At 40.3% G+C, this 13934-nt stretch overlaps 1 protein-coding gene across 2 annotated transcripts in view; it reads left to right on the forward strand.

The window, feature by feature from the left end:
• laptm4a (lysosomal protein transmembrane 4 alpha) overlaps positions 1-13934 on the forward strand; it is a 39567-nt gene that overhangs the window by 12467 nt on the left and 13166 nt on the right. For both annotated transcript variants that reach the window (XM_041187533.1, XM_041187532.1), the window contains exons 2-5: positions 5588-5708; positions 8551-8627; positions 8735-8857; positions 13131-13226. In XM_041187533.1, the coding sequence (XP_041043467.1) occupies positions 5603-5708; positions 8551-8627; positions 8735-8857; positions 13131-13226 (402 nt within the window). In that variant the 5' untranslated portion in view covers positions 5588-5602. The remainder of the gene's footprint in view (positions 1-5587; positions 5709-8550; positions 8628-8734; positions 8858-13130; positions 13227-13934) is intronic.

Below are 13934 nucleotides of genomic sequence, written 5' to 3' on the forward strand. Positions count from 1 at the left end.
GAGAGAATTCTCAATGTGAAGACAGGACTTCATCCCCACAACTGTGCGGTGATCACTCCGACAGATGCTGTCATTGACAGATGCATCTGCAGCAGGCAGGTGGTGAGGATGAGGTCAAGTAGCTTTTATCTCGCCACCTGCCCAATCTAGCAGCTATGTCCTTTAGGACTCCACCAGCTCAGTCAGTGATTGTGCTACCGAATCACTCTTGTTAATGGACATTGAAGTCTCCCGCACAGTGTCATTCTATGCCCTTGCCATCCTCAGTGCTTCCTCCAAATGGTGTTCGACATCTGAGATACTGGTTCATCAGCTGAGGGGGGACAGTACATGGTAATAAGCAGGGGGTTTTCTTGTCCATGTTTGACCTGATGCCATGAGGCTTCATGGGATCCAGAGTCAACGTTGAGAACTCTTAGGGCAATTCCCTCCTGACTGTGTACCACTGTGTTGCCATCTCTGTTGGGTCTGCCCTGCTGGTGGAACAGGACATATCCATGGATAGCGATGGTGGCATCTGGGACATGATCAGTAAGGTATAATTCCATGAGTATGACTGTCAGGTTGTTGCTTGACTAGTCTATAGAACAGCTCTCCCAATTTTGACACAAGTCCCCAGATGTTAGTAAGGAGGACTTTGCAGGGTTGACCGGGCTGGGTTTGCTATTGTCATTTCTAGTTGCGGGGTTGATGCCAGGATATCTGTCTGGTTCCATTCCTTAACCCATTTTCTGTAGTGGTTTGATACAACTGTGGCATTCTAGGCCATTTCAGAAGGCATTTAAGAGCCAACCACATTGCTGTGCATCTGGAGTCACATGTAGGCCAAACCAAGTTGGGACAGCAGTTTTCCTTCCCTAAAGGACCTTAGTGAACCAGATGAGATTTTACAACAATCGACAATGGCTTCATGGTCATCATTAGACTTTTAATTCCAGATTTTTTTTATTGAATTCAAATTCCACAGCAGGATTTGGGTTGCTAGGGGGAACATTGCCCACCTGCTCACCTAACTTTCTATGCTATTTGCCTCAAACTTCTTTTGCACTCGGCCTCACTAGATTGACTTGGACATGTTGCTTTTCCTTTATAATAGTTGGGTTGACATCCTGTATTTCCTTACTGCACACATTAGCATAAGGGCTACAGAGAATGAGAGCGTGGATGATAGATGTGGTTGTGGCATCTTTGATCGCATCTCAAAACCACTTTGGAGAAAAACTGCTCATCCTTTGTTCTATGCTTTGGGGCCTGAGGTGAGGCTGAAGAGGCACGGGACGATAGAGGGACCCTTAGAAAATGGCTTGCCCAGGCAGGATAAGGAAGAAGGAAAGAGGATCCTGTGCTTTATCTTGCCCTCCAGGAAAGTTTTGGAAGAAGGAACTCCCTTCCTAACAGCATTGTGGGTGTACCTACACCACAGGGACTGCAGTGGTTCAAGAAGGCAGCCCACCACCTTCTCAAGGGCAATTAGAGATGGGCAATAAATGCTTGCCTAGCCAACAATGCCCATACCCTGTAAATGAATTATAAAAAATAATCCACCATTTTGGGTGATGTTTGATATAGTTTACCCTGAAATAGATTTTGTGGAAGAGTTTACCCAAGTTTTGCAATTTATCAGACAAATGGGAAAATGTATTTTAGTCCTGAATGTTTTATACTGTACAAATGTGGTAGTGGTAATCAGGCTGGCGGCGTGGGTGGTTTACAAATCAGAGACACGAATGTACAATGAAAAGTTGCACAGGAAGGCATTGAAGGGAACCTTGCAGCAACATCTGGTCATTATCACATTACTGTTTCTGGGAGCCTGCTGTGTGCAAATTGGCTGCTGTGTTTTCTACATTACAACAATGAATGCAATTTGGAAGTGCTTTGTTGGCTGTAAGGTGGTTTGAGACGTTCATCAGTTGTGAAAAGCACTAAATAAATGTAAGTCTTTTAACATATTTGTTAGTTTGGGCTTTGTTCCCTTGCACCTTTGTTCTGCTTATGGATGCTTACCTGGCTTCCAGTATCTGAGGGCCTTGTATATCCAAGACTTACATCTTTGTCCCTCCCTTGGTATAGCTCCTCTAAATTACTTAACCGGAAAATGTATAGATGGTCCATGTTCTACCATCACCTCCAGAAAACAAAGGCACAGAGAGAGACTAAAACTATGGTCCAGATTTCTTCCTAAAAGCAGAAAGGTAGATATGTTACAATTGGGCAAAAAAAGCCAATCTTTCACTCTTACTACCTGGGTTGGTAGTTTTAAAACTGACACTATTCAGAGTTTTTGCAGCTCTTGCTCCTCATTGAAGCTTCTCTGAGGAAATGAATGAGATTTTGTGCCATACCTATAGTTCCAAATTTGTACCAATAGATCAGACACAAACCCCCTGGATTATTTGGACCTAATTTTGCATTAAATTGAAAATTTTGCACAAAAGGTGTGTCTATTTTTTAATATTGAGCACATCCCATGATATTACATGTAACTTTGAATAGAGTGGGGTGATTGAGGAAGGGGGTGCTCCTTTGCTTTTGCCTTTTCTAATTTTTTCACCTTGTGCGAATTGGTTCTTGCTCTACTACAGGGTAGAAGCTAGCTGTTTGGTGAATATCTTCTAAGTGGTTAAGGTCTATTCTATTCCTAAGATTTAAAAAGAATACAAACTGGCAGTAAGGTTAAAATATATATAAAATTAATTGAATAAAGTAACTTAAGTAGTTAATAAAGACACATTAAGGATGGCAGGACAGGCGATGTCACAGCTGCAGCATGTGGGAGCTCATGGATGCCAGTGTGATCCAGCTGTGATAGCTGTAAATTGAGAATTGGAAGGGAAGGGGGAACTCATGAATATTACAATCACCAGGAAAGTAGTACTTAGCAAATTGTTGGAGCTACGGCCTGACAAGTCCCCTGATGGACTTCATCCAAGCGTCTCAAAAGAAGTGACTAGGAGAAAGTTGATACATTGATTTTAATTTTCCAAAATTCCCTAGATTTGGGAAGACTCCAATAGATTGGAGAATAGCAAATGTAACTCCTTATTCAAGAAGGAAAAGAGAAAGCAGGAATCTACAGGCCAATTAACTTTTCATCTGTCATAGGGAAAATGTTGCAAGCTTTTATTGAAGATGTTATGGCAGGGCACTTAGAAAAAAATCAAGGCAATCAGGCAGAGTCAGCATGGCTTTGTGAAAGAGAAATCATGTTTAACCAACTTATTAGAGCTTGTTGAAGGAGTCACGTGTTATGGATAAAGGGGAGCTGGTAGGTGTACTATACTTAGATTTCTAGAAGGTGTTTGATAAGGTACCACGTCAAATAATCAGAAAATAAAAGCTCATGGTGTAGGGGTTAACATATGGGAATGGATAGAAGATTGGCTGGCTAACTGGAAATGGAGGGTAGGCATAAATGGGTCTTTTTCTGGATGACAAGATGTAACGAGTGGTTTGCCACAGGGATCAATGATGGGGCCTCAATTTTTTACTTGGATGAAGGGAACGAAGGACTGGTTGCTAAATTTGCTGATGACACAAGGGTAGGTAGGATAGTATGTTGTGAAGAGGACATAAGGAGGTTACAAAGGGACATAGCTAGGTTAAGTGAGTGGGCAAAGATCTGGCAAATGGAGTATCATGTGTGCAAATGCAAAATTGTCCATTTTGGCAGGAAGAATAAAAAAGCATACCATCTAAATGGTGAGAGATTGCAGAGCTCTGAGTTTGAGGTACCTGGGTGCCTACATGAATGAATCACAAAAGGCTAGCATGCAGGTTTAGCAAGTAATTAGGAAAGCTAATAGAATGTTGTTGTTTATTGCAGGTGGAATTGAATATAAAAGTAGGGAGTTGCTTAGTTGTACAGGACACTGGTGAGACCATGTCTGGAATACTGTGTACAGTATTGACCTCCTTACTTAAGGAAGGATGTAAATGCATTAGAAGCAGTTCAGAGACAGTTTACCAGATTAATACCAGGAATGGGTGGGTTGACTTATCAGGAAGAGTTGGACAGTCTAGGCTTGTATCCGTTGGAATTTAGAAGAGTAAGAGGAGACTTTATTGAAACCTTTAAGATCCTGAGGGGCCTTGACAGGGTGGATGTGGAGAGGATGTTGTTTCTTGTGGGAGAACCTAGAACTAGGGGTCACTGTTTAAAAATAAGGGCTCACCCATTTAAGACAGAGAAGAGGAGAAATTTTTTGAGAGTCTTGAACCTTTGGAGTTCCCTTCTTCAAAAGGCTGTGGAAGCATGGTCTTTGAATATTTTTAAGGCAGTGATAGACATATTCTCTTATTGAATCGTGGAGCAGGTTCGAGGGGCTGAGTTGCCTAGTCTCCTAATTCGCATGTAACTTTGATTTCAATTAACCATCACAACTTTAGCCGTTTATTACTTAATTTGGCTGATGCAGTCAAAATATTTAAATTTAACTCTGGCCACTGGGACACCGTGCCATTTTGTTTTGTATGTTATGCTCTTCATATTTGGACGTTGCCATTCTCTTGACAGTCATGCCTATAACTGTAGACACCTACCGCTAGCTAGAGCTCTACAGACTGCGTATCCTTATACCTGCAACATTATAAATGCATCTGGAAATTTGCTTTGTCATAACTTTCCATGGGCATCCACTAGGGTTGCAGTGGTTCACGAAGGCAGCTTGCCATCACCACCTCAAGGGCAATTAGGGATGGGCAATAAAAGCTGGCCTAGCCAGTGGCGCCCACATCCCGTAAATGAATTTTAAAAAAAATTAAAACCCTATTTCAAAAGCTATTCTTTATGCAGTAGACTAGGAATGTATGGAATTATCTCAACAGATACCCAATAGTCAGAGGAAGGCATTCAAAATGCAGTTATTTGGTGGGCAGGGGCAGGGTAAGAAAGAGTACAAATGAGTTTTGATGGGCTACATAGTCTGCAAAACATTTTTTCATGCAACTGTAGGCATCTACAGATTTTTCTGTTAATTCTGTTGCTGACAGATATAACTGGCCTCTTCAGTACCAAGACCTTGAGGCATACTTAGAGACTTGCTTCTTGAAATGTATAGCAAATAGTTTTGGCTTGATTTGCAATAGCAGGTGTCATATTGCTGAAATATAAGCATTTAGATTTTTTTTTAAAAATCTAAAACAATGCCAGGATGTGGGAATTCTGCAGACTGTACTTCATGTATTTCATACTTGATTCCTCATCATTAATACAGTGCTGCTTTGCTGACTCATTGAAAAGCAGTTGGCCATTTAAGCCCTCTAGCTTTTCTCACCTTTCGTGGCTGATCCGTGATCCAACTTCATATACCTGCCTTTTCCCCATATCCCTTAATAACTTTAATTAGCAAAAGTTGATCAATTTTAATTTAATTTTAACTGCTCATTACCTTGTTAATCTCAAAATGGGGTTTGCACTAGATGTGGGAACTGCATCTTGTAAATATCGTATGAATTTGCCTTGTGTTGGTTCTTTTCTATTTTAAACATTAGGTGCTTATGACAAAAGGTATCAAATTGATGTGCTAAAGCCCAGTATTTTATTCATTGTCTAGTATTTATTATTGTGTATAAATCTTTTGAGTAGGTGGTGAACTTACTGATGGGCATTTTGCTGACGGTGGCAATAACTCACCCTGAAACAGTACCTCCACTGGACATACAATATGACGTTATTGGAAACTATTATTCCTCAGACAGAGTAACAGGTATGCAAAATATTTGATATGCTTGACTTTTATTCAGTACTTGAGCAGCTTCTTATCTTGCATTGCATACACTGCAGGGGTAACTTTTTCAGAAATAATTCCTAGTGTTATAAATTTATAAAATGAAAAGTAGTGATTGTTCCTTCTGAAGGTGTACAACATTAGTGCATCTTTTGCAAGTCCAGTACCATAAAATAATAAAGATTGGGAAACAATCCAATGTGCCTCCTGTTCCGGGAGCTCACTTTTTATCTTCTGTGTGGTGACTGCGAATGTACAATGACTCAACATCCGCTGTCTTTTGGGAGAGATTTTTCCACATTCTCCTTTTGTGGGAATAGTCCCCCCCCGGTATCACTCCTGAATGAGCTAGCTCTAATTTCAAGGCTATGACCCTTTTTGTTTTGAATTATTTCAACAGAGGAAATAGCTTTACTGTATCTAATCTCTTTAATTTTTTTTTATTTTAAATGCCTCAATTATATTACCCATCAACCTTTTAAACTGCATTTAATAGAACCCAGGTTTATGCAACTTTTCATCAAAATTTAATTCTTTTAAGCTTGGTATCATTTTAGTAAACCTGTGCTGTACCCATTCCAAGGCTATTATCCTTCCTGAGGCGTGGTACTTGGAACCAAAAGCAATACTCGAGATGAGATCTGAACAAGGCACTATACAACTGAAGCGTAACTTCCTTATTCTTGTATTTTGACCCTCTTATGATAAAGGCCAACATTCCATTGGCCTTGTACATTTATGTTAGACTTGATGCAATCCGTCTCATCTTGCACAACTTCAATAAGACTTGAAGCACTTTACAACCACTGTTGTAATTTAGGAAATGTGGCAGATAATTTGTGCACACCAAGGTCCCAAAATAGCAATGCAACAATGAGCAGATGATCTGTTTTAGTGATGTTGATAAAGGGATAGGTCACCAGGCAGAACTTCCCTGAATAGTGCACAAATGCTACGAGATTTATCCGCCTTGTAGGACAGACCCAGGCCTCAACTTAATATCTTATCTGAAAGACAACATCTCCAGCAGTGAAGCAACGCTTGGTATTGCACAGAGTGCCTGTCTAGATTTTGTGCTCCAAACTCTGGAGTGAGACTTGAACCCTCAACCTTTTGACTTCAAGGGAAGCTACAGCTACCATCTGTTTCATAAGCAGTGGGCCTCAAGACTGAACCATTTTAAACTCTTTGACAAACAAGTGACTCAACACCAAAGTTGTAAAACAGTTACCCAGTTGTTTAGGTGCTCTTAACAAGGTGCAACCTAGTGGAAAGGTGATACATTTCATTTGAAACAATATAAACACCTTGATGGACATTCTAGCTGGGGCGGACAAGGAGGAGAGTGGAAACTATGGCCTTATGTATGACAAGCCATTTCTGTTATACCTGAATTACCTAGGTGAAATATAAAAAATCATCTGATTACAATTGAAATGACTTCACAGGTGGCTAAGTCATCTACTTTCTATGCAATATAATCAAAGTACCTGCTGTAGATTTTATGCTGAAATCAATATCTTTCCTTTTTTAAATAAGAGGTCATCAACCTGAAAAGCTAACTCATTTTCTCTCTCCATAGATGCTACCTTACCTGTTGAGTATATTCAGCATTTTCTGTTTTTATATCTTCTGAACCTGGTTCTCCAGCATAGACTCCTGAATATTAACTTCATGTAGCATCTTCCTATGTGCCAAAGAAACCTTTTTTATATTTGTGCATAGCAGCAGTGCTACATTAATCCATCATTAATGTGCATTTATATAATCAGTTTAATATGAAAAACGTATCCCTTAGTGCTTCAAAAGCATAATCAGAAAAATAACTTCCACAGCAGCAGAAACAGGCTTATTCCTGTAACTATTCAATGATAATATGGCGCACTTGTTGAAGTATAAATTTACGTGAGAATTTTAGCAAGTTATAGTGATTCTATTTAAACTGACTAGATGAAATTCAAAACAAAAACAGAATTACCTGGAAAAACTCAGCAGGTCTGGCAGCATTGGCGGAGAAGAAAAGAGTTGACGTTTCGAGTCCTCATGACCCTTCGACAGAACTAGATGAAATTCAAGCTCTGCTTTCTTTTGTAACTTGAATTGGGACCAAATCCAAATCAGGTGGAGACATTGTGCTTAATCAAACTGTGCAACTGTTATCTTGGAAGGTACACAATGGAGCAGTTTGGGGATATTCAAGAACTGACAGAAGTGCTAATGGATGTAGAAATTTCTTGGCACTATCAGTATTGGGAGTGCTTTGAAGTAACTCCTGTGCTGTGAACAAAGAAATACTCGTAACTTTCTCGTTCCTCTTTGCTTATTTCTTCCCTTGTTGAAGATATAACTTGTTTTAAATGGAAAAGAGAATGTAGTGTTCTGCACTGTAGAATACCTAGTTCTAGAGAAGCAACTTGTAAATATAGGTAATGAATTCCCACAAACCTCATGCTGCTCATACAGAAATTTTATTCAAAACTTAAGATAGTTTCTCTTTCTGAGGAGGAAAACCGAATTATTTATTTCTCTTATTTAGTTATGGAGTGCTTCTGATCATTTTCTAGAAAAAATTTACAACCTAGCCCTAATATTTATATTATTGAAGCTATTTAGCAGTTTTATCTGTGGACTTCTGTAGTTAACAGGGCTTCTAACAATCTAATGAAGCCTCAAACATAAAAGTGTGAAATTTGAATGATAAACCTATAAATTTTTCAAAATATTTGCTGCAGACCAGATATATTTAACCAGTTGACGGAACTCCCTGTAATTAATATTATTTTATGAATTTGTTTCTTTTTTTTTCCTTTTCCCCCTATAGAGAATGCTTGTGTTGGTTTTACCATCTCACTTTTGATGTTTACTATCAGTGCCATGTTGGTGTATGGTGCTGTCACTGTAAGTACTTTCATTACATTGCCTGTAAAGTTTACTTGCCCTTGGTTTATAATTGCTAAATTTGCAACATTTTCTAACTCTTATTTTTGTTTACCCCTTTCATCCAGCATCGTGGAGGTTGGCTTATTCCATTCTTCTGCTACCTGTTGTTTAATTTTGCCCTTTCTTGCCTTGTTGCTATCAGTTTTCTCACCTATGTCCCCAGAATCAAGGACTATCTGGACCAGCTGGTAAGCTCTAGTTAAAAATCCATTTTTATAACAATTGAGAGAACCTGGGTAGATCTGAGTGCTAATAATCCCAACCGCTGACATGTTTTCAGTAGTCCTGTGTTTGCTTCCTGTTATATTGAGTTTTGAATTTTTAGTGACACATGTATAGGTAGCCAAGTTTCAGGCAACATCCTAATATAGGATGATACTTCATTGCATTCTGAGCAAGTACTATATTGTTGGAGGTGCTGTCTTTGGGATAAAATGTCAAACCATTTCAGGCTGAAATAAATGGTCCCATGATATGACCTGTAGAAGCTCTCCTTGGTGTCCTAGCCAACGACCAGCACCTCCTCAAAATGGATTAATTGGTCTATTATCCCATTTGTTGCTGTGGGAGCTTGCTATAGGACATGGTTGCCATGTTTGCTTACACTTCAACAACAAAAAAAATTGCCTGGACGTAACCAGAATAGAAAAGCAAATTATTTCAATTATTGAATGTAATTATTTGCATTCAATTTTGCATAGGATGGCATAGGTTATATGGCACCAAAGTAGGTGTTACAAGTGAAGCATATGACTGTTTTAGGACCATATCTTTGGTTTATAAGATTATCATGGTGAAACTATCTTTAAATGTATGTTAAAGGAAAGAGGTCATGTGACCCCCTTACAGTAAACCTGGGTAGTTTAGCCGTTAGATCAAAAGGAGAGTCTCACTGTGCTATTGAAAGGGGGGTGCCAAATGTTAACACCAGGAGACAGTGACAGCTGTTTTTAAGTCCACAATCAAGAGACTCTAGTCTCCTAAAACCTAGAAAGATGTTATCAGTATCAAGGTATGAATAGTTGTGCTGGAACCTGTTCCTTTCTTTCCTAAGATGAAAGGCAGTGGTATTTAGAGATAGCTGATTAACATTTCTGCTTGGATGCAGGGTTAGTGTGTTTCCTGTTGCCATGGAGAGGAAAATAGAGGAAGTCATTTTGTGTACTTGCCTCCCTGTAAACCCAGAGAAATCACAGACAGCAGGTCTTTTGAGTGTTTGGTCCTGGGTGACCAGCACCCAACTGAGAATTTGAGAGTGAAAAGATAGATGCTGGCCAGGTCTGCACCTTAAGCAGAGAAAGTGCTGACTCTCTTATTCACCATGCAAAAGGTGGGAGAGAGCTTGCACCCAGTTTGAAAACCGGTAATGGTTTAAAGCGAAATTTAAACTTCCAGTTATTACATTTTAACTTTGGCTGTATCAATGGCTAAAGACAAAACACTATTGAACATTTTTTCCCTGTAGTCAAATTATACTTTAAATAACCAAACAGAACCCCTTTCTACTTTTATTGACAACAAAAACCCCCAGTTTTGTTATGTTACTCAGTCTCTTAAGTAGATGTTCACATCCCCTGGAACCAATCCTAGCTTCAGTGAACCCTCCAGCATGTGTGCGAAAGAGCGCAGAAATTCCCTGAGGCACAGCGATGCCCCAGGGAGATTAGTTTAAGTTTAAAAAATTTTAATTAAGAGAAAAAAAATGTTAAGACATGTCCCCTGATGTGAAACTGTCACCTGAGCTGGGACATGTCTATGAATTTTATTTTAAAATTTATCAAACCTTTAAAAACCTTCATAACCTCATCCCGCCCATGGACGAGGTTTATTTAATTTATAAACACTTCATGAAACCTCATCCCGCCTGTGGATGAGATTTCATGAAAATTGTGAAGGCTGCCTGGGCTCTTCGTCTGCCTGTCAACCTTAAGGTTGGGCAGGCAGCTCAGTTTATTGTTTTAATTGATGGTTAACGGGCCTTAATAGGCCTTTGACAGTTCGGCGGGAATGCAGCTGACTCTGGTGCGCGCCCGCCGAACTGAAAATCTGAATAACGTGCGGTTGCGTTGGGACACACGCCCGACGTCACCGTGCATCATTTTACATCTTGGCGAGCGGGCCCCGCCCCCCCGTGTGTTGTAGGAATACCCACAGAGCTTTTAGGAAGGGAGTTCCAGGATTTTGACCCCGCAACAGTGAAGGAATAGCGGCATGGTTCCAAGCCAGGACAGTGTGTGACTTGGATGGGAACTTTAAAGTGGTGGTGTTCCCATCTATCTGCTGCCCTTGTCCTCCTAGATGGTAGAGTTTGTGGGTTTGGAAGGTGCTGTCGAAGGAGCCTTGGTGAGTTGCAACAGTGAATCTTGTAGGTGGTGTTCACTGCTACCATTGTGCATTGGTGGTGGAGGGAGTCGATTTTATTGTAGTGGAAGGAGTACCAATCAAGCGGGCTGCTTTGTCCTGGATGGTGTCGAGCTTCTTGAGTGTTGTTGAAGCTGCGCTTATCCAGGCACGTGGAGTGTTCCATCACACTCCTGAATTGTCCGATAGATGGTGGACAGACTTTGGGGGAGTCAGGAGGTAAGTTACTCATTGCAGAATTCTCTGCCTCTGACCTGCTCTTATGGCCTCAGTATTTATATGGCTAGTCCAGTTCAGTTTCTGGTCATTGGTAAGCCCCAGGATAGTGATGGCTATGCCATTGAATGTCATGGAAAGGTTAGATTCTCTCTTGTTGGAGATGGTCATTGCCTGGCACTTGTGTGACGCACATGTTAATTGCCACTTACTAGCCCAAGTCCAGATCTTGCTGCATTTGGACATGGACTGCTTCAGTACCCGAGTAGTCTCGAATGGTGCTGAAGATTGTGCAATCATCAGAGAACATCCCCACTTCTGATGTTATGATGGAGGGAAGGTCATTGATGAGGCAGCTGAAGATGGTAGGTCCTGGTACACAACACTGAGGAACTCCTGCAGCATTGTCCCAGGTAGTAGCAAGTTCCATATTCTTGTCACTCTTTGGGTGAAGTTTCTTGCTAAATTCCCCATAGGATTTTTTGGTGGCTATCCTGTGTTGATGGTCTCTAGTTTTGCTCTTCCCCACAAGATAAAACATTCTCTCTCTATCCACTCTATCAAAGCCTTTCTTAATTTTAAAGACCACTATTAGGCACTCAGTCTTCTTTATACAAGAGAGACCCACCCTATCAATCCTTTCCTGAAAAGTATACCCACACAGATGGTATTATTGTAAAACATCTCTAGCATCTCAGTATTCTTTTTAGAATACGGCGACCAGAGCTGCACACAGTCTAACCAAGGTTCAATACAGGTTTAGAATAGCTTCCATACTTTTCAATTTTATCCCATAGAAATAAAATATAGTGCCAGGTTTGCTTTTGATATGAGGGAGAATTTTCCGGTTGGCGAGTGGGGGCGGGGCCCGCTCGCTGACACATCAAATGACGCGCAGTGACGTTGGGCGGGTGTCCTGACGTCACCATGCGTCATTTAGATTTTCAGTTTGGCAGGCGCACAGCCAACTCAGCTGCACACCTGCCAAACTATCAAAGGCCTATTACGGCCTGTTTAAAACTAAGTAAATCAATTAAATGAGCTGCCCGTCCAACTTTAAGGTTGGCGAAGAGCCCAGACGGCCTTCACATTTTTCATGGAACCTCATCCACAGGCAGATTGAGGTTTCGTGTTTATAAATTAAATACATTTTTTAATTCATGTTCCTTGACCTGTCCCAGCTCATATGACACTGTCACATGAGGGGACATGTCTTAATATATTTTAGATTCTTTATTTAAATGTTTGAACCTTAAACAAACCTCCCTGAGGCACCTCTGTGCCTCAGGGAGATTTCTATGCTATTAAAAAGCGCAGGCCCAGACTCTGGGAATCGCTCGCCCGCCCTCACAGGGAGCACTCAGCGCTTTCAGTCGAGCGTCACGCTGGGTGGGCCTTAATTGGCCTGCCCGCTTAAAATGATGGCGTGCATCTGATCGGGGGGTGTTGATCAGGTTCATGCTCGCTCCCACCCGCCCCCACACAACAAAAAAACCCCCCCCCCCCCCCGACAATGGGGGAAAAATTCAGGCCATGGTCTTGCTAACCCGTGATGCAACTTTTGGTGAATGATGTATTTGTACTGCAAGATCTGTTTGTTTGTTCCTCTATGGCACCTAGACTTGCCTCTTCCAAGTAACAAATGATCGACCGTATTCTTCCTACCAAAATATATTACCTTAGATATTTATCTGTATTGAAGCTAAATTTGCCCATTGACACAAACTGGCAGATATTCCAGCTATATTATTTATTAAATACATGTTTCGCGATCACTTTTTTAAAGTTTTTAAGCCATTGTTCAGATATTTTTAGTATGTGCTAAAAGTATAAACTGCTGTGGTTAATGGTTCAAAAGTATAACAATGTTGTTTTCTTTTACAGCCTGACTTCCCTTACAAGGATGACCTTCTGGCTTTGGACTCTAGCTGCCTTCTACTGATAGTTCTACTTTCCTTCACCATTATTATAACTATTAAGGTAAAGCAATAAAAACATAACAATAGTAAAAGTTAGTGGCTTGAACATGTATGACACATCGAATAAAAGTTAATTATGCTTAAAACTTGTCACAATTTCCCTACTTGATTGGAGAGCAAATAAAAAGCTTGAAGCACAAACACAAATATAGAAAAATACCTACAGAGAAAACTCTTCTATTAAAGCACGCTTCAAAAAGAATGCCTGGTGTAATTCACCAAAAAGCCATTTTATAGACTGCTTGCATTTTAATCATTAGTGATGTGTCGCATTCTGTAAACATACTGTCATATTTTATAATAGTCACTGAAGGAAAAAAACTGCACCATGGCTCATGGTACAATATCACACCAGTTAAGTATGGCATCATATCTTTTCAAGATAAGAATTTTAAATTAGACCTATTTTTGGTGTAAATCTTGCTAACACTTAGTCATAATGTAGACAGACTTAAATGTATAAGTCATCAATCAGTTTTCTTCCTCATTGTGGTTAACACGTTTTTCAGTAATGTTTAACTCTTCATTCATGTTACACAGCTTTTATCTTCATTTGCTTTCTCTCAATCATAGAATTACCTGGAAAAACTCAGCAGGTCTGGCAGTATCGGCGGAGAAGAAAAGAGTTGACGTTTCGAGTCCTCATGACCCTTCAACAGAACTGTTGAAGGGTCATAAGGACTCGAAACGTCAACTCTTTTCTTCTCCG

This window comes from Carcharodon carcharias, chromosome 5 (assembly GCF_017639515.1).
Source record: "Carcharodon carcharias isolate sCarCar2 chromosome 5, sCarCar2.pri, whole genome shotgun sequence".
NCBI classification, from domain to species: Eukaryota; Metazoa; Chordata; class Chondrichthyes; order Lamniformes; family Lamnidae; genus Carcharodon; species Carcharodon carcharias.